General features: G+C 37.8%; 1 protein-coding gene across 16 annotated transcripts in view; it reads left to right on the top strand.

Moving 5' to 3' along the window:
* The window catches only part of ERC1 (ELKS/RAB6-interacting/CAST family member 1), a 545691-nt gene that overhangs the window by 219278 nt on the left and 305185 nt on the right, over positions 1-21228 (top strand). For all 16 annotated transcript variants that reach the window (XM_033223291.1, XM_033223290.1, XM_033223296.1 and 13 more), the window contains one exon: positions 18991-19126. In XM_033223291.1, the coding sequence (XP_033079182.1) occupies positions 18991-19126 (136 nt within the window). The remainder of the gene's footprint in view (positions 1-18990; positions 19127-21228) is intronic.

The raw sequence follows: 21228 nt of genomic DNA, 5'->3' as shown, positions 1-21228 counted from the left end.
TTTCCTGAGCATTTATTTAAATTCCAGTCCCACCACCCGTTCCGACACACCTCATCTCCTTTCGTCTTTTTATTTTTCCCTTTGGGCTTATCACTGTCTGACCTACCATGTATTTTACTCATGTTCTGTTTCTTTCCAGCGGACAGTAAACTCAGTGAGGACAGAGGTTTTTGTCTGTTTGGTTCACGGCCATATTGTCAAAGATAGCACCTGGCCCATAGAAGCTTTTATTAAATATTTGTTGAATTAATGGTCGTAGATTAAAGTTATCTTGAGAACCAACCTTAAAAAAAGTCAAAACTTCAGTAAACATTGATTAATTGCCATAAGATGGTCCTCATCTCAGATCTATGGAGTTGTATAAAATCGGGTCCTTGTCTTCAAAGAAATCAGTGTAGTAGTGAGAATAAGCATAGAAATAAAAGACACTAAATGTAAGATGAGGCTAATTATACAGTTTCCTTGCCGATTAAAAAAATGTTGAATTGATCATTTAAAATATTTTTGCAGAAGTTAAAAGTGTTTATGTAAAACTCCAAATAATTAATAGTTTTGGCCGGGCACGGTGGCTCAAGCCTGTAATCCCAGCACTTTGGGAGGCCGAGACGGGCGGATCACGAGGTCAGGAGATCGAGACCATCCTGGCTAACACGGTGAAACCCCGTCTCTACTAAAAAATACAAAAAACTAGCCGGGTGAGGTGGCGGCGCCTGTAGTCCCAGCTACTCGGGAGGCTGAGGCAGGAGAATGGCGTGAACCCGGGAGGCGGAGCTTGCAGTGAGCTGAGATCCGGCCACTGCACTCCAGCCTGGACGACAGAGCGAGACTCCGTCTCAAAAAAAAAAATAAATAAAAAATAAAAAGAAATTAATAGTTTTATGTTCTGTATTGACATCTTTTCTCCTTTTCATTATGGCTTATTTTCTTTAGACAATTAGGGATATGGTTCCATGAAAATAAAACCCATATTTAAAATGGCTTTGAAATAGTCAAAATCATTTTAATTAGGTAAATAGCAAGTGAAACTATTAGCATTTTATTTTTAGCTTTTTGGTTACTTTTTGGGTAGGTAGTTTTTAAAGCTACAATTAGGTATTTAGGTAGTATTGTAAAATTTTATGTCTTAATTTTTATGTTGACTGTGAGTGGAGCTCTTTGGGGGAAGGTAAAATGAGACAGAGTGTGTATGTGTGTGCATGTGTGCAATATATATAGTCGTGAGTCACTGAGCAATGGGGATGATAGGTGCTGAGAAACACATCAGTATGTGGTGTCATTGTACAAATACTGTATACTAACACAAACCTAGACGGTCTAGCCTACTGCACAGCTAGGCTGTAAGGCATAGACTTGCTCCTTGGCTGTAATCCTGTACAGCATGTTACTGTACTCAATACTGTAGGCCGTGTAACACAGTGGTATTTGTGTACCTAAACATGTAAACATTAGTAACAATACAGTATTACAATCTTAGGAGACTGCATCGTATATGCAGAGTCCATTATTGACCAAAGCATTATCATTATGTGCTGTGTGACTGTTACGAGTGTACATAGTCCCTGTTTTTTTTTTTTTTTGAAGGAGACAGGGTCTCACTCTGTCATCCAGACTGGAGAGCAGTGGCACGATCTTGGCTCACTGCAACGTCTATTTCCTGGGTTCAAGCAATTCTTGTGCTTCAGACTCCCGAATAGCTAAGATTGCAGGTGCCAACATGCCCAACTAATTTTGGTATTTTTAGTAGATAACGGGGTTTTGACATGTTGCCCAGGCTGGTCTCAAACTCCTGACCTCAAGTGATCCATCCATCTTGGCCCCCCAAAGTGCTGAGATTACAGGCGTGAGCCACCACATCTGGCCCATATTCTCTATATGTAACATTTTATAAATATTATAGATGTTTATGTATAATATACACAGTGCTTCAGCAATGTCATTTTATTTTTAATTATTGTATATTTAAGCCCTAGCTTAAGCTTCTATTCTTGAGTGAAAACACAAATACCTGAGTGAATTCGATTGATACTATTTTTTTAAATTTGACAATAGAAGCATCCTATTTTTTCTTAAATTCATGTGGGAGATTTTATGGTATAGTAACATATAGCACTAACTATATGTATCTTTCTTTTTGGTAAAGCAAAACAGCCAGTAGAAATGTAGCCTCTGACAAATGTTGTTACTTTCTTAATAGGAAGGAGTAAGGTAAAGACAGATAATAAAAATTCCTTTCCCAGTTAATTTTGCTGGGTGTTTAAGATATAAGGAAGTTTTTTATTTTTTAGTGATTCCATTGTTTTAGAACTTCAAACAAGCTGTATTCTCCCTCAGAGTTTTGTTTTGGGTGGATTTGTCAGTAGGGTATTATTAGTTTCCTTTTTATGCATTTGTTCAACAAATGTTCAATGAGCACCTATAAACCACAAGCAACTGTGCTAGGAATTGTGAATTTTGAAAATGTATCAGAGGAGGACTTTAACCTCTGGAAGGCATGTTCATGAAGTATCGTGAGACAGGTATGTAGACCCCCTCCCCTAATGTAGAGAACAAGTTCACATGTCATAAGAGAGATTCAGTTAAACTGATATTGGAGTTAGGAGCATTCATAATAGTTGTGATCTAGTAGATTTACCTAAATTTGAGTTTAGATTTTAAGAGACAGAGTCTTAGGGCTGCAATAACAAAATAAAAATGGGTAAAGCCTGCCTGACATAGTCTGCACTGACTGTTGTTCCTTAACATTGTGCGTTTAGTGTGCATCTATATCCCCTGGGAACCTTGTTAAAGTGCAGATTCTGACTTAATAGGTCAGGTGTCACCCTGAGTTTGGGTGTTTCCAGCAAGCACTAAGGTGATGCTCATGATGGAAGTCCATGGATCACGCTTTCAATAGCAAGATGGTGGACCACATTGTGTAAAGCTTCTGGTGGCAGAGACTAATACAAATTCAGCTACTGTTTTCTTTCCCATCTTTGCTTTCCTCTCTTCTTACGCTTCTGTTTGCTTACATCTGTGTGCTAGTGGAGAGAGTTAAATCTTTTATTCATCATTTCATTGTTTATTATAATAGTTGGGAGCTTAGCAATCGTGAATCTAATTTTAAAGCATTAATTTATTTATGAATTACTCTAATTTCTCCTCTTCCTGCTTGAAGAATGGTAAAACATCTACATTCACTTTGCATTAAATTCAGATTAGTTCAGGCAAAACAGCAGTTGAGAGTTTTAACAAATCTACTAAACCATTAAATCCATGGCACCTCACGACAGGAATTTACAAACATCTGGGTTTTTTTGAGAATTTAGATTTAAATCAAACTAGATGTTAATCTATTTGTAAGGAAAAAGAAGGAAATTCCTCATTTCACAGGTTATGTTATGTCTCAGAATGTTTTTTCCTAAATATACATTCCAGAAATAGCCTCCTTCTACTCTTTTAACCTATATTTAGATGATATTCCCTCCTATGTCTCTTCTCAGAGAAACAATATTGAAAAGGATAATAATGAGGCGAGAAAATCATTGTGTATTTTCATCTTTTCTAGTTAATTCATGAATTCAGAACTTTACATGCATTCATAAACATGTGCTTGCACACACACACGTACACAGACACGCATACACAAGACAAGAAGGTGGCAGTAAGAAAGAGATTGATTTAATTCTCTCACAATTTTCTATACTTTTCTTGGTTGCCTATCATAGATAAAAACATTTTATCTTGATATTTAGTCATCCTTTAGCCTATAGAGTGAAGATGTAGAAATAATACTAGTAAAACTAAAGATAGGAGATTTAAAATATGAAAAGAAAATGGATTAAGAAAATCAAAGACCAAAAAAATGTTCTATATACAAGTACGACTTTGTATATCTAGTCTGATATAAGCAAAGAACCTATTTTGATATACAGCCATATCTCTTTTTAAAAACAATTTTTAAAGAAAAATTTAAAATATTTTATGTCTATAGCAGAAAATTTAGAAACTATAATTTCTCATATAAAAAACTATAATTTTTCATATAAAAAAATGAGAGAAAAGAATAGCCTGGGCGCTGTAGCTCACTCCTGTGACTCCAGCACTTTCAGAGGCCGAGGCTGGAGGATTGCTTCAGCCCAGGAGTTTGAGCCCAGCCTGGGCAACATAGTGAGACCTTGTCTCTACAAAAAATAAATAACAATAACAAAATTGGCCAGGCATGGTGGCATGTGTCTGTAGTGCCAGCTACTTGGGAGGCTGACATGGGAAGAGCATTTCAGCCTGGGATGTGAGCTGTGATTGTGCCACGGCAGTTTAGCCTAGGTGAGTAAGTGAGACCTTGGGAAAGAAATGAAAAGAAAAGAAAAAAATGAATTTTCCTCAGCACCACATCACACTTATTCCAAAATTGACCACATAGTTGGAAGTAAAGCACTCCTCAGCACATGTAAAAGAGCAGAAATTATAACAAACCGTCTCTCAGGCCACAGTGCAATCAAACTAACACTCAGGATTAAGAAACTCACTCAAAACCGCTCAACGACATGGAAACTGAACAATCTGCTCCTGAATGACTACTGGGTACATAACGAAATGAAGGCAGAAATGAAGATGGTCTTTGAAACCAGTGAGAACAAAGACACAACATACCAGAATCTCTGGGACACATTTAAAGCAGTGTGTAGAGGCAAATTTATAGCATTAAATGCCCATAAGAGAAAGCAGGAAAGATCTAAAATTGACACCCTAACATCACAATTAAAAGAACTAGAGAAGCAAGAGCAAACACATTCAAAAGCTAGCAGAAGGCAAGAAATAACTGAGATCAGAGCAGAACTGAAGGAGACAGAGACACAAAAAACTCTCCAAAAAATCAATGAATCCAGGAGCTGGTTTTTTGAAAAGATCAACAAAATTGATAGACCGCTAGCAAGACTAATAAAGAAGAAAAGAGAGAAGAATCAAATAGATGCAATAAAAAATGATAAAGGGGATATCACCACCGATCCCACAGAAATACAAACTGCCATCAGAGAATACTATAAACACCTCTGCAAATAAACTAGAAAACCTAGAGAAAGTGAATAAATTCCTGGACAAATACACCCTCCCAAGACTAAACCAGGAAGAAGTTGAATCCCTGAATAGTCCAATAACAGGCTCTGAAATTGAGGCAATAATTAATAACCTACCAACCAACAAAAGTCCAGGACCAGATGGATTCACAGCCGAATTCCACTGGAGGTACAAGGAGGAGCTAGTACGATTCCTCCTGAAACTATTCCAGTCAATAGAAAAAGAGGGAAGCCTCCCAAACTCATTTTATGAGACCAGCATCATCCTGATACCAAAACCTGGCAGAAACATAACAAAAAAAGAGAATTTTAGACCAATATCCCTGATGAACATCAGTGCAAAAATCCTCAATAAAATACTGGCAAACCGAATCCAGCAGCACATCAAAAAGCTTATCCACCACGATCAAGTGGGCTTCATCCCTGATATGCAACGCTGGTTCAACATACACAAATCAATAAACATAATCCAGCATGTAAACAGAACCAATGACAAAAACCACATGATTATCTCAATAGATGCAGAAAAGGCCTTTGACAAAATTCAGCAGCCCTTCATGCTAAAAATTCTCAATAAATTAGGTATTGACGGGATGTATCTCAAAATAGTAAGAGCGATTTATGACAAACCCACAGCCAATATCATACTGAATTGGGCAAAAACTGGAAGCATTCCCCTTGAAAACTGGCACAAGACAGGGATGCCCTCTCTTACCACTCCTATTCAACATAGTGTTGGAAGTTCTGACCAGGGCAATCAGGCAGGAGATAGAAATAAAGGGTATTCAGTTAGGAAAAGAGGAAGTCAAATTGTCCCTGTTTGCAGATGACATGATTGTATATTTAGGAAACCCCATCGTCTCAGCCCAAAATCTCCTTAAGCTGATAAGCAACTTCAGCAAAGTCTCAGGATACAAAATCAATGTGCAAAATCACAAGCATTCTTCTACACCAGTAACAGAGAACCAAATCATGAGTGAACTCCCATTCACAACTGCTTCAAAGACAATACAACACCTAGGAATCCAACTTAGAAGGGATGTGAAGGACCTCTTCAAGGAGAACTACAAACCACTGCCCAATATAGTAAAAGAGGACGCAAACAAAGGGAAGAACATTCCATGCTCATGGATAGAAAGAATCAATATCGTGAAAATGGCCATACTGCCCAAGGTAATTTATAGATTCAATGCCATCCCCATCAAGCTACCAATGACTTTCTTCACAGAATTGGAAAAAAAAACTACTTTAAAATTTATATCGAACCAAAAAAGAACACACATTGCCAAGACAATCCTAAGTCAAAAGGACAAAGCTAGAGGCATCACGCTACCTGACTTGAAACTATACTACGAGGATACAGTAACCAAAACAGCATGGTACTGGTATCAAAACAGAGATATAGACCAATGGAACAGAACAGAACCCTCAGAAGTAATACCGCACATCTACAGCCATCTGATCTTTGACAAACCTGACAAAAACAAGAAATGGGGAAAGGATTCCCTATTTAATAAATGGTGCTGGGAAAACTGGCTAGCCGTATGTAGAAAGCTGAAACTGGATCCCTTCCTTATACCTTATACAAAAATTAATTCGAGATGGATTAAAGACTTAAATGTTAGACCCAAAACCTTAAAAACTCTAGAATAAAACCTAGGCAGTACCATTCAAGACATAGGCATGGGCAAGGACTTCATGTCTAAAACACCAAAAGCAATGTCAACAAAAGCCAAAATTGACAAATGGGATCTAATTAAAGAGCTTCTGCACAGCAAAAGAAACTACCATCAGAGTGAACAGGCAACCTACAGAATGGGGGAAAATTTTTGCAATCTACTCATCTGACAAAGGGCTAATATCCAGAACCTACAAAGAACTCAAACAAATTTACAAGAACAAAACAACCCTATCAAAAAGTGGGTAAAGGATATGAACAGACACATCTCAAAAGAAGACATTTATGCAGCCAACAGACACATAAAAAAATGCTCATTATCACTGGCCATCAGAGAAATGCAAATCAAAACCACAATGAGATAACATCTCACACCAGTTAGAATGACGATCATTAAAAAGTCAGGAAACAACAGGTGCTGGAGAGGATGTGGAGAAACAGGAACACTTTTACACTGCTGGTAGGACTGTAAACTAGTTCAACCATTGTGGAAGACAGTGTGACCATTCCTCAAGGATCTAGAACTGGAAATACCATTTGACCCAGCCATCCCATTACTGGGTATATACCCAAAGGATTATAAATCATGCTGCTATAAAGACACATGCTCACGTATGTTTATTGCGGCACTGTTCACAATAGCAAAGACTTGGAACCAACCCAAATGTCCATCAACGATAAACTGGTTAAAGAAAATGTGGCACATATACACCATGGAATACTATGCAGCCATAAAAAAGGATGAGTTTATGTCCTTTGTAGGGACATGGATGAAGCTGGAAACCATCATTCACAGCAAACTATCCCAAGGACAGAAAACCAAACACCACATGTTCTCACTCATAGGTGGGAATTGAACAATGAGAACACTTGGGCACAGGAAGGGGAGCATCACACACCAGTTCCTATTGTGGGGAGGGGGGAGGGGGAAGGGATAGCATTAGGAGATATATCTAATGTAAATGACGAGTTAATGGGTGTAGCACACCAACATGACACATGTATACATATGTAACAAACCTGCACGTTGTACACATGTACCCTAGAACTTAAAGTATTAAAAAGAAAAAAATTACTTTTTAAAAAACAAAAATATGCTTAATTTTTCCATCCTAATAATCTTCCTTATACATGTATATATACATACATTTGGGATCATGCTGTGTGTTCTTTAGTTAGCATTTGATGTGTCTTTCTGGAGTTGATGGAGGTAGTCATTAGTATGTCTGTGAGCCCGGTGGAATGCTCACACCTCTAATCTCAGCCACTCAGGAGTCTGAGACGAGAGGATCACTTGGGGCCAGGAGTTCAAGACCAGCCTCGACAACATAGGAAAGCGCTCTCTCTACAAAAACTAAAAAATTAACTGGGCATGATGGTGTGTGCCTATAGTCCCAGCTACTTGGGAGGCTGAGGCAAGAGGATCACTTGAGCCCAAGAGTTCAAGGCTATAGTGAGCTATGATCACACCACTGTACTACAGCCAGGACAACAAATTGAGGCTGTTTCTCTTAAACAATACACACACACGCGCACACACACAGACACACAGTGGTTGATTGGATAGGATGAGGGCAATGAATTTTTTGAATTGGTTTTTTTCTGAAACATGACTAAAAACACGATAACCTAGTTTTGTGATTTGTAGGTAAAGTAGGATTTTTAAAATCACTTTTCTATATAATTGTGATGAAAAGTGCTGAGGAATGAAATTGGCTTTGATTGGATTAAATATCTGCCTTCTAACCAAAACATAGTCTAGTAGTTTTAATTCAGTTATTTATTCCATGTGTCATAATGCCCCAAATAACCAGGCTACTGGTATTGGCATTAAGGGTTGCCAGCACCATGTGGAATAATATACAAATGCAAGGTGAAAGGAATTTCTGCACCATTTAAATTTTTTTCTCTCTCTTAAAGCAGAGCAAAATTTTTGCATCTAGTAAATGAATGTTATGAGAACTTAATTTTGAGAAAAAGCAATTTGATTCATAAAAACAGAATTTTGCTCCATTTCTTTGTCTTTTCTAATGCCAGGAGCCAGTCTGCTTTTTCCATTATTTAATATGATTGATATCAGATTGTTAACATGCGAAATAAAAAAAGAGTAAGGAGAATAAATATAAACATTGTTTTTCTTTTTATTTTCTCTAGTGATAGCTGATTTTATTATATTGTCTGTGGCAGAATTCTTCTGTAGATATTGAAGATGGCCAAAAGTGGAGATCCGAAATGTAACTTCTTAGTGTGCATTTTCAACGGAGAATGAATTTTTTATCTTATCACCTGTGTCATTAATTCATGATTTTATCTTTAATAACTTTTTCCAGCTTTATTGAATTATAAATTGTAGTGTGCATTTGAGTAAGGTGTACAACATGATTTGATACATGTATACATTGTGAAGGATTACTGCAATCAAGCTAATTAACACATCCATCACCTCACATGGTTACCACTTTTTTTGTTTGTTGTTAGAACCCTTAAGACCTGCTCTTGGCCGGGCTCGGTGGCTCAAGCCTCTAATCCCAGCACTTTGGGAGACCGAGACGGGTGGATCACGAGGTCAGGAGATCAAGACCATCCTGGCTAACACGGTGAAACCCCGTCTCTACTAAAAAATACAAAAAACTAGCCGGGCGAGGTGGCGGGCGCCTGTAGTCCCAGCTACTCGGGAGGCTGAGGCAGGAGAATGGCGTGAACCCGGGAGGCGGAGCTTGCAGTGAGCTGAGATCCGGCCACTGCACTCCAGCCTGGGCGACTGAGCGAGACTCCGTCTCAAAAAAAAAAAAAAAAGACCTGCTCTTAGCAAATTTCAAGTGTACTGTACCGTATTATTAATTATAGACTACCATGCTATACACTGAGTCTTCAGAACTTACTCATCTTATGTAACTGAAGGTTTGTGCCCTCTGACAGACATCTTCCAGGATCTCCCCCTTTCCCAGCCCTCTAGAACCCACCGTTCTGTTCTCTGTGAGCTCTGTGAGTTGGATGTTTTTAGGCTCACTCATGTCACAAGTGGCAGTATCTCCCTTTTGTTGTTTCGAAACAGAGTCTCACTTGGTCACCCAGGCTGGAGTGCAGCGGTGCAATCTCGGCTCACTGCAACCTCTGCCTCCCGAGCTCAAGCAATGTTTGTGCCTCAACTCTTGAGTAGCTGGGATTGCTGGTGTGCACCACCGTGCCTGGCTAATTTTCCTATTTTTAGTAGAGATGGGGTTTCGCCATGTTGGCCAGGCTGGCCTCAAACGTCTGGCCTCAAGTGATCCACCCGCCTCGGCCTCCCAAAGTGCTGGGATGACAGGCATGAGCCACTGTGCCTGGCCACTTTTGTTTTATGGCTGATAAATATTCCATTTGATTATATATGCCACATTTTCTTTATCCATTCATCTGATGCACACCTACGTTGTCTTCACAGTTTGGCTATCGTGACGAATACCGCAGTGGTCATGGGAGTGCAGATGTCTTTCTTGAGATCCTGATTTCAGTGCTTTTGATATGTAGCAGAAGTGACATTCCTGAGTCATACGGTAGTTCTGTTTTTAATGTTTAGAGGAACCTTCTTACTGTTTTCCATAATGGCTGTACCAGTTTACATTCCCACCCATAGTGTACCAGGATTCTCTTTTCTCCACATCCTTGCCAATACTTGTGATCTTTTGTCTTTTTCAATTGGTGTGCCATTTAGTTCTTTTTCTTGCCTGATTGACTAGGACTTGGAACATTCTGTTAAAGAGAAGTGGTGAGAGTGGACTCCCTTTTCTTGTTCCTGATGTTAGGAGGAAAGCTTTGAACTTTTCACCATTAGGTATATTGGCCGTGGACTGATCATATGTGGCCTTTATTGTTGTGTTGAGGTACATTCCTTCTTTACCTAATTTACTGAGAGTCTTTGTCATGAAAGGATATTTAATTTTGTCAAATACTTTTTCAGATGATTGTGTGATTTTTATCCTTCATTCTGTTAGTTTGGTGTATGACATTAATTTGTATATTTTGAACTATCCTTGCAAATACCACTTGGTTATAGTGAATGATCCTTTTCATGTGCTGTTGAATTCAGTTTCCTAGTATTTTGTTGAAACTTTTGCATCTAGTTTCATCGGGAATATTGACCTGTAATTTTCTTTTCTTATAGTATCCTTACCTGGCCGTGGTATAAGGGTAATACTGGCCTTTTAAAATGAGTTTGGAAGTGTTCCTGCCTCTTGAATTCTTTGGATGAATTTGAGAAGAATTGATACTAGTTGTGCTCAGGTGTTTGGTGGAAATCACCCCTGAAGCCGTCTGGTCCTCCGCTTTTCTTTGTTGGGAGGTTTTTGACTACGCGTTAGTCTTCTTACTTGTTTTTGGTCTGTTCAGCTATTAATATTTCTTCACTTGTCCAGGTGCAGTGGCGTACACCTGTAATCCCAGCGCTTTGGGAAGCCAAGGTGGGAGGATCACTTGAGGCAGGAGTTGGAGACTAGACTGGGCAACATAGCAAGACCTCGTCTCTACAAAAAATAAAACGTTAACTAGTTGCAGTGGTGCATGCCTGTAGTTGCAGCAACTTGAGAGACTGAGGCGGGAGGATCCCTTGACCTCAGAATTTTGATGAACTATGATGGTGCCACTGTGCTCCAGCCTGGACAACAAAGCAAGAATGAATCTCTTTAAAAAAAGTCTTGATTTTTTTGTTGTTGTTTTAGTGTTTCAGTCTTGTTAGGGTACATGTTTCTAGAAATTTATCCATTTCTTCTTGGTTATCCAAGTTGTTGGTGTATTAATTTTCATAATATTCTCCTTGTATTCCTGTGGATCAGTTGTAATGTCTTCTCTTTCATGTCTGATTTTCTTTATTTGAATTCTCTTTCTTAGTTATTCTAGCTCGAAGCTTGTCAGTTTTGATTATCTTTTGACAAACAGCTATTATGTTGATTTTTAAAAATTTTCCTTCTGGTCTCTCATTTATTTCTTCTCTTTATTATTTCCTTACTTTAGCTAACTTTGGGCTTAGTTTGTTCTTTTTTCTATTTTTTGGAGGTATAAAGTTAGGTTATTTGAGATCTTTTTTTTCTTAAAGTTTATTGCCATAAACTTGTCTCTTTGAACTACTTGGCTGTATTCTATAGGTTTTAGAATGTTGTGTTTTCATTTTATTTGCCTGAAGATGCTTTTTGACTTTTTTTTTTTTGAGTTGGAGTCTCACTCTGTCGCCCAGGCTAGAGTGCAATGGCTGTCTTGGCTCACTGCAACCTCCACCTCCCAGGTTCAAGCGATTCTCCTGCCTCAGCCTCCTGAATAGCTGGAATTACAGGCATTGCCACCACACTCGGCTAATTCTTAGTATAGATGGGGTTTCACCATGTTGGCCAGGCTGGTCTCAAAGCCCTGACCTCAAGTGACCCGCCCACCTCGGTCTCCCAAAGTGCTGGGATTAAAGGCGTGAGCCACCGTGCCCGGCCTGACTTTCTCCTTTTGACTTCTTCTTTGACCTCTTGGTTTTGTCTAGAGTATATTGTTTACTTTCCATGTATTTGCGAATTTTTAAATTTCTCTCCTATTATTGATTTCTAATTTTATACCATTGTAGTTGGAAAACATACTTGATACGATTTTAACATAGTTGGATTTAACACTGAGTTTTGTGGCCTGACATATGATACATTCTGGGGAATGCTCTGTGTGTACTTGAGAAGGATATGTCTCCTGCGGCTGCTGGGTGGATGTTTCATAGAGTCTGTTACTTGTTCTATAACTCTATTTAGGTCTAACGTTTTCTTGTTGATAGACTGTTTGACCTATCAGTTGTTAGAAGTGGGGTAGTAAAGTCCTCTCTGGTTACTGTATTGCTGTCTATTTCTCCCTTCAGTTCTGTTAGTATTTGCTTTATATTTTTAGGTGCTCTGAGGTTGGGTACAGATATACTAATACATTTACAACTGTAATATTCTCTTGATGAATTGACCCATTTATTGCTGTATGATAACCTTCTTTGTCTCTTGAGACAGAAAGTCTATTGTGTCTGATATAAGTAACCCCATTTCTATTCTTTTTTGGTGACCATTTCCATGGAATATCTTTTTCTGTCCTTTTATTTTCAGCCTGTGTGTGTCCTTACAACTAAAGTGAGTCTCTTGTAGGCAACATATTGTTGGATACTTAAAAAAAATCTGGTAGTCACTCTCTATCTTTCGATTGGAGAATTTAATCCATTTAAAGTAATTATTGATAGTTAAGGCCATTTTGTTGTTCTCTGTTTTGTAGGTCCTTTGTTCCTTTCTCTCTTGCTGCCTTCCTTTGTGATTTGATGATTTTTTTTTGTAATGGTATGATTAATTCCTTTCTATCTTTTATATGTTACTGGAGGTTAGTTTTCTTTGTGGTTACCATGAGGGTTACATAAGACATCTTATAACAGGCTGTTTTAAGATTATAATAACTATAATCACCTACAGAAATTCTACAATTTTACTTCTCCCTCTTTCACAGTTTATGCTATTGATGTCACACTTTACATCTTTTTATATTTGTGTACCCACTGACAAGTTATTGTAGCTGTAGTTTTTTTTTTTTTTTTTTTTTTTTGAGGCGGAGTCTCGCTCTGTCGCCCAGACTGGAGTGCAGTGGCCAGATCTCAGCTCACTGCAAGCTCCGCCTCCCGGGTTCACGCCATTCTCCTGCCTCAGCCTCCCAAGTAGCTGGGACTACAGGCGCCCGCCACCTCGCCCGGCTAGTTTTTGCATTTTTAGTAGAGACAGGGTTTCACCATATTAGCCAGGATGGTCTCGATCTCCTGACCTCGTGATCCGCCCGTCTCGGCCTCCCAAAGTGCTGGGATTACAGGCTTGAGCCACCGCGCCCGGCCAGCTGTAGTTATTTTTATAATTTTGTCTTTTAACTTTTATACTAGTTAAAATTGATTTATGTACCTCGATTACAGCATTACAGTATTCTGAATTTGACTATATTTATTTTTACCAGTGAGTTTTATAATTTAATGTGTTTTCATGTGTTTATTTACTGTCCTTTAGTTTCAACTCAAAGGACTCCCTTTAGCATTTCTTATAAGGCGGGTCTAGTGCGATGAACTCCCTCAGCTTTTGTTTGTCTGGAAATGTCTTTATCTCATCTTTTTTTCTGAAGGGTAACTTTTGTTTTTTTTTTTTTTTTCCATCTGACGGCACCTCTGACTCCTTGACGTTGTATTATTTGTTTCTCAGAGAAGTAAAGCAGTTTTTTTTTTCTTTTGAGACGCAGTCTCGCTCTGTTGCCCAGGCAGGAGTGTAGTGGCGTGTTCTCGGCTCACTGCAATCTCCGCCTCCTGTATTCCAGCGATTCTCCTGCCTCAGCCTCCTCAGTAGCTGGGACTACAGGTGCGTGCCAGCACACCCGGCTAATTTTTTGTAGTTTAGTAGAGATGGGGTTTCACTGTGTTAGCCAGGATGATCTCGATATCCTGACCTTGTGATCCACCCACTTCGGCCTCCTAAAGTGCTGGGATTACAGGCGTGAGCCACTGCGCCCAGCAATAACTTTCTTATGTATAATATTCTTGGCTGGCAACTTTTTATCTATTAGCACTTTGACTATATCATCTCATTCCCTCCTGATCTGCTAGGTTTTGGCTGAGAAATGCACTGATTACCTTATTGATGGTGGTAATGGTGGTGTGTGTGTGTTGGGGGTTTCCTTGAATTATATAGGTTGCTTTTCTCCTGCTGCTTTCAAAATTTCCTCTTTGCCTTTGATTTTTCAGAATTCAATTATAATGTGTTTCAGTGCAAGTTTCTTTGACTTGAGCTTTTGAGCTTCGTGAATCTAGATGTCCATATTTCTTTCAAGATTTGAGAAGTTCTCAGGGAACAAACATTCATTTAAGTAAGCTAGATATTTCTTCTGTTCTCCTTTTGGGACCTTGGTAGTGCACATATTCATTCATTTGATGCTGCATCATAGTTTCTGTATGCTTTTGTCATTTTTAATTCATTTTTCTCTTTAGTTTCTCTAACTGGATAATTTTAAACAATGTGTGTTAGAGTTCGCTGATGCTTTCTTCTGCATTACTGGGTTTCCTATTGAAGCTGTTAGTTTTTTTTTTTTTCAGTTGTCAGTGTACTCTTCAGTTTCAGGATTTCTGTTTCGTTCTTTTAGAGTTTCTAATCCTTTATTAAACTATTTGTTTTGTTCATGTATTGTTTTCCTGATTTTTGTTGAGTTTCCTGATTTTTGTTTCTGGGTTCTCTTGAATCTCATTGAGCTTCTTTAGGATGATAATCTTTAATTCTATCAGTCATTTCATGAATCTCCATTCCTTTGTGATCAATCATAAGGACTTTATTGGTTTACTTCAGTGATGTATTATATAATTGTAAACCAAATACATAGAAAACCAAAAAAAAAAAAACTGTAGAAAAATAATTAGAATTAGCAAGAGCATTTAACAGGTTTTCTAGATATAATATCCATATATGGGAATCATGTTCCTATTTATATGCCAGCAAAAAGCCACTAGAAAATATAATTTTAAAAAGTTATTAAAATGATTTATTTGGGAAAAGTTCATTAGTGCATCGAGTCATTAGGTGGAAGGTTGAGAAAAGGTGAACTCTACACACAGAAGAGACCAGGCTGTGACTGCCATGACGCACTGGTTAATCTTAGGCTCTTTAAGAGTGAGAAAACCAAGGACCAGGCACAGTGGCTTATGCCTGTAATCCCAGCACTTTGGGAGGCCAAGGCAGGTGGGTCACTTGAGGCCAGGAGTTTGAGACCAGCTTGCCCCACATGGTGAAACCCCTTCTCTACTAAAAATACAAAAACTAGCCAGGCGTGATGTTGCATGTCTATAATCCCAGCTACTTGGGAGGCTGAAGCACCAGAATGGCTTGAACCCGAGAGGTGGAGGTTGCAGTGAGCCAACACTGCACCATTGCACTCCAGCCTGGGCAACAGAGTGAGACCCTGTCTCAAAAATATAAAATAAAATAAAAAAGAGCTAGAAAACCAGACATTATATTATGTGCTCTCAGATGTGAGGCAATGTCGGTTACACAACACCATTAATTATTATTTTTACCTAAAAATGAAAATTGAATATATTCAAGTCTGTAAAGCTAATATTCAGTATCAACACAAACAAAAAGCAAGAGATATAGAGAAACAAGTTGAATTTTATCATGAAGAAGCAAACGTACAATCCAGAATGTGATACGTTGTATGGAATAATTGATTTCCTTTAAAAAAAAATCACTGGCATTCAAAAAGGGTACATTGGAGGAGGTAAGAGACTTTTTTCTAGATTAGTAGGGGATGAAAGGATCTAACAAATAAGTACAAAGTATGGGCACTTTTGTATTTTGATTCAAATAAAGTAGCTGTAAAAAAATAAACTTTGATACAAATGGGGAAATTTGAATATGGGCTATATTGATATCGAGAAATTAGTTAATTTTGTTACAATTTACATTGTTGAGAAGTGCTCTTTTTTGGAGATGCATAAGGAAGCATGTATAAGGTTGTAATGACATGATGTCTGGAATTTTAAATGATGGCAAAATGTATAATGTACATAGGAATAAAATGTATACACATCTTTTATGGAAGAAAATATAATGCTTTGCTAGAAGCCTTTTAAGGAGACCTAAAGAAATAGATAAACACACTGACAAGTTTTCAACTTAACAATAATGCAAAAGTGATACACATTCAGTAAAACCATACTTTGAATTTTGGTCTTTTCCTGTAGTAGTGGTATGTAGTATGATACTGTCTTGTGATGCTGGACAGTGGCAGTGAGCCACAGATCCCAGTTAGTCACACAACCAGGAGAGTAAACAACTGATAGTTTCCAGATTAGGTGTTTTAAATGCATTTTGGACTTAGGATATTTTCAACTTATGGTGGGTTTATTGGGATATAGCCAATGGTAAGTTGAGGAGCATCTGTAGTATGTTAATGAATTGAAAGATCCAAAAGCATGAATTTTTTCCCAAACTGATATTGCTTCAGTGTAATTGGAATCAAAATCCCAGAGGCTGCTGTTGGGTTTTTTGTTGCTGTAGTTGATTGGTTGGTTTGGTGGAACTTGACTGGCTAGTTCTGAAATTTCTATGAGAAGTGTAAAGCGCCAAGAATAGTCAAGACAGGTTTGAAGAAGAAAAAGGTAGGGAGTTTTGCCTTACTAATTACTTCTTGTAAAGGTATAGTAATTAAGGTGGTATAGATCTGGCACAGAAATATACAAACATAGCCACAAAACAGGTATACATGTATATAGAAACTTTGTACATGCCAGAAGTGGCAATGCATGTAAATATTCCTGGGAAAATTCATTCTAAATACTTGTAAAAAAAAAAAAGAAATTTTATTCTTATACCAGACCCCCCCAAAATAGAAGTATGTTCTTACCTCATAATATATACAACATCGGTTTCAGATAGATTAATGACTACAATGTGAAAGACAAAGTTAACGTTGTTTTAGGGGAATATCTTTATGAACTTGGGAAGGACAAGATTTTGTGGAAATGTCACAAAATTGTATATTATAAAGGAGAAGATTGATACATTTGAAACAATTAAAAATTTTAAGCTGGACGTGGTGACTCATGTCTGTAACCCCAACACTCGGAGGCGGAAGCCAGTGGATTGCTTGAGTCCAGGAGTTCAAGACCAGCATAGGCAACATAGTGAAACCTCATCTCTACTAAAAATTAGCGGGCTGTGGTGGCACGCGCCTGTAATTCCAGCTATTCAGGAGGCCGAGGTAGAAGAATCACCTGAGCCTGGGAGGTCAAGGCTGCAGTGAGCTGAGATTGTGCCACTGCACACTAGCCTTAGCGACTGAGTGAGATCCCATCTCAAAAAAAAAAAAAAAAATTGAATTCTATCAATGAAAAGATGTAAAGATATCATAGACTAGAAGAAAATACTTATATAACAGACGGATAAAGTATTATTATCTATAATGTATAAAGAATATCTACAAGTCATTAAGAAAAAGATACCTTAATTTTAAAAATGTACAAAAGACACAAATAGCTATTTCATAAAAGTGGAAACAGGAATGACCAAAAACTGTATGATAAGATATTCAGCCAAGGTGGTTAAATGCATTTGACATGCATTTTAAAAGTATAATGAGGCACTATTTTTTTTTATGTACCCAATTGGAAACATTTAGAAAGTACCGTGTGTTAATGGATGTGAAGAGGTATAATGGCCACTGTTAAGCACAGCTAGCAAGAGTATAAATTAATATAGCTTCTTGGAAAATAAAATAAGGTGTACCTACTGTATTTCCTAGCAATTTAATTCCTAGGCCTATACCTTAGAGATCTTCTTGCCCAGGTAAATCAGAGTGCGCCTAGCAGCGTTATTTAAAATAGCAAGAAAATTGAAACAACCCAATTGTGATCTTCTGGGGAGTGGATTAAAATAATTGCCATATATTATTTCATACCTCAGTGAAAGTGGAGAGGATTAAAAGATACATTACACTCTTAATGGTCTAAGTCTCAAAACCTATTGAAAGGGAATAATACTGAATATCATTCTGTACTAAAAAGAAAAAGGAATAATTATTTATCTTTATAAAGCTCAAAAACATGTAAAGTATAAATGAACAGCTCATATATATATGTAGCAAAACAGTAGTAAAAGCAAGGGGATTTTAAACATAAATTTCGAGATATAGGTTGTTCTTATTAATGGAGGATAGACCAATAGTAGAGAGAGACACAACAGGGAGCTTCAGAAGTAAATATAATGTTCCATTTCTTAGGCTAGGTTTATAGATTTTTATGTCATTACTTTCATATACATCTACATTATATACAGTGTATTTAATGTTTGAAATGTTTAATAATGGTAACATTAGAGTTGTTTTACAAAACTTTCTTTTTCTATCAGCCATTCTAATATTTCAGTGCATCGATCATCAGGAGACTGCTTCCCTATTTCCAAAATCTCTGACTTGGTTTCTTTTTAGTCATTTCAGATTATCTCATGCCTTTCTTTTGTTTAATGATTTCATTGTTCTTCGTAGAGTACATGCTGAAATACATGTTCTTTATGGGAAAACTTATTTGTGTAAGCAAATGTGCTACCATTGACAGGAAAGAATTTGGAATTGTGGAAAAATTTTGCAGCATATATTTATTTGTTGGTTTTCAACGACTCCTTATTGTCACGGGTGTAAGTCTCTAAACAAACATATTGTTTCTATGCATGCATATGCAAAGCTTGATTCTTCTCCTTCTGTCATTAGGCAAGTGAAAGACCAGAATAAGAAGGTAGCAAATCTGAAGCACAAGGAACAGGTGGAAAAAAAGAAGAGTGCACAAATGCTGGAGGAGGCTCGACGACGGGAGGACAACCTCAATGACAGCTCTCAGCAGCTCCAGGTTAGAACACAAGGAGAGCCCGAAAGGACCGGGCGAAGAGATTTGATCCATAATCGCATGTTGTTTTCCTCTTCATCTTTATCCTCCTCTTTTTTTCTCTTTCTAACCCTGCTTGCTGCCTTCCTCTCAGACCAACTGTTTAGCAATGAAGGAATGGCTTTAAATAGAAAATGCAAGTTTTATTCCACAGCTTTATGAGGACACCTCAGCATAGGAGAAGGTTCATCTTGCTTCGAGTTGATCACACGTAATTGGTAAGTTCAATGACAGTTTAATGAGTGGGTTATATTAGGCTTCAGGGTTGTCAGTATACTTCTCTGCCAGTTCCGTCCATTACAATGGATTGCTAATCTTAGTTTGTGTCTTTCTTCCTTTTTTCCATTCTTCCTCTTTTCCTTCTAACCTTCCTCTATCTTTCCTTCCTTTCCTCTTTAAATATTCAATTTAGCAAGAATATTTTACAGTCATACAGAATGTGACATATAAACTGTATTTTTTCACTTCAGTGGAGTGATAATTGATGCCTAAACCTAATTATTCACAGATTAATTAAACCAGGCTCAATAATAGCAGTAGCAGCTACCATATCATAAGTGCCACTTAGGTCCTCAGTATTTGAAACTAGGCTCTGGTCATTGGTTTTGTTCTAACCTTCGCAGTAATCCAAGTGGAGCAGGTGGTACTGTATACATTTTGCACCGGGGAAAATAGATTCAGAGACATTGCGTTCCGTACATAAACGCACACAGCTTCTAAATGGCTCAGCCATGATTTTAACTGGGACTTCCTGAATCTGTAGACTGTCCTCTCTGTCTTGATCATAATGCTTCAGAACGAAGGTTTGTATTCTAGGGAAGAATACCATAAACGTGCTGGAGTCTCTGAAACTCATGCTAAGACAAAGCCACTGCCAGATTGTTTTTCTCCAGTTAGCAGTTTCTAATTGGTTCTGATACTGTGTATATGCCACAATGACAACCTTTACTGGAGAGATTTGGAGGAGTTACTATGCAGAAGCCATTTGGAGGCTTTACAACAAATTGATTTAACGTGAAGAAGCCTCTACTTTTTACTTGTTTTTCTCATTCCTCTTTTATGTAACTTTTACTGATTATACTTATAGAAAAAGCCTAGGCCGGGCGCAGTGGCTCAAGCCTGTAATCCCAGCACTTTGGGAGGCCGAGACGGGCGGATCACGAGGCCAGGAGATCGAGACCATCCTGGCTAACACGGTGAAACCCCGTCTCTACTAAAAAATACAAAAAAAAAACTAGCCAGGCGAGGTGGCGGGCGCCTGTAGTCCCAGCTACTCCGGAGGCTGAGGCAGGAGAATGGTGTAAACCCGGGAGGCGGAGCTTGCAGTGAGCTGAGATCCGGCCACTGCACTCCAGCCTGGGCGACAGAGCAAGACTCCGTCTCAAAAGAAAAAAAAAAGAAAGAAAAAGTCTAAATTTCCTCAAATGCACCAAAGTTGGAAAAAAGCAGCATGCCAGTTTTTCCTCGTCCTTGCCAATAACAGTTAATATTGGCAGTTTCTCCTCTTTCTGTTATTCCTCCTTTTTTTATTATCAAAATACAAATCTGATGAGTGGAAAATATTTCATTTTGTGTTAATTTACATTTCTCTGATTACCAGTGATACTGTTTTTTCAAGTGTTGCATTTTCTTTTGTTTGTTAATGTAATTTAAATCTCTCTTCCATTGTTAGCTTTTCCTCCCATAAATCTTTTGCTTAGTGTATCCCCATTTTGAGAGTATGTATTTACACATAAATACTTGTGAGTTGTTCTGTGCTTTCATATTTTTACCTTTACTTTTTAATTCATTTTATGGTATTTGTGTGGTGAGGATGCTTTTTCTTTATTGCTAACAACTTCACTAGAATGTTTATAGGGAATTACTTCATTGCTTACACACTTGATGTCTTTGTATTTTATGAAATTGATGATTAATCTGTTTCTAGGATTTCAGTTTAATCTTCCTTCTTGAACTATGGCCACATTGTTGTTTAATTGTAGAAAATATTTATGATAAGGAAAGCCCCTCGTTTTGTTAGTGCTTTAACTGTTTCATTTATCTTCCCCCCTCATCATTTAATGTTT

Source organism: Trachypithecus francoisi, unplaced genomic scaffold, assembly GCF_009764315.1.
Source record: "Trachypithecus francoisi isolate TF-2019V2 unplaced genomic scaffold, Tfra_2.0 Lachesis_group11, whole genome shotgun sequence".
NCBI classification, from domain to species: domain Eukaryota; kingdom Metazoa; phylum Chordata; class Mammalia; order Primates; family Cercopithecidae; genus Trachypithecus; species Trachypithecus francoisi.
The sequence above is the reverse complement of the archived record's forward strand: the minus strand, read 5'-3'. Positions and strand labels throughout refer to the sequence as shown.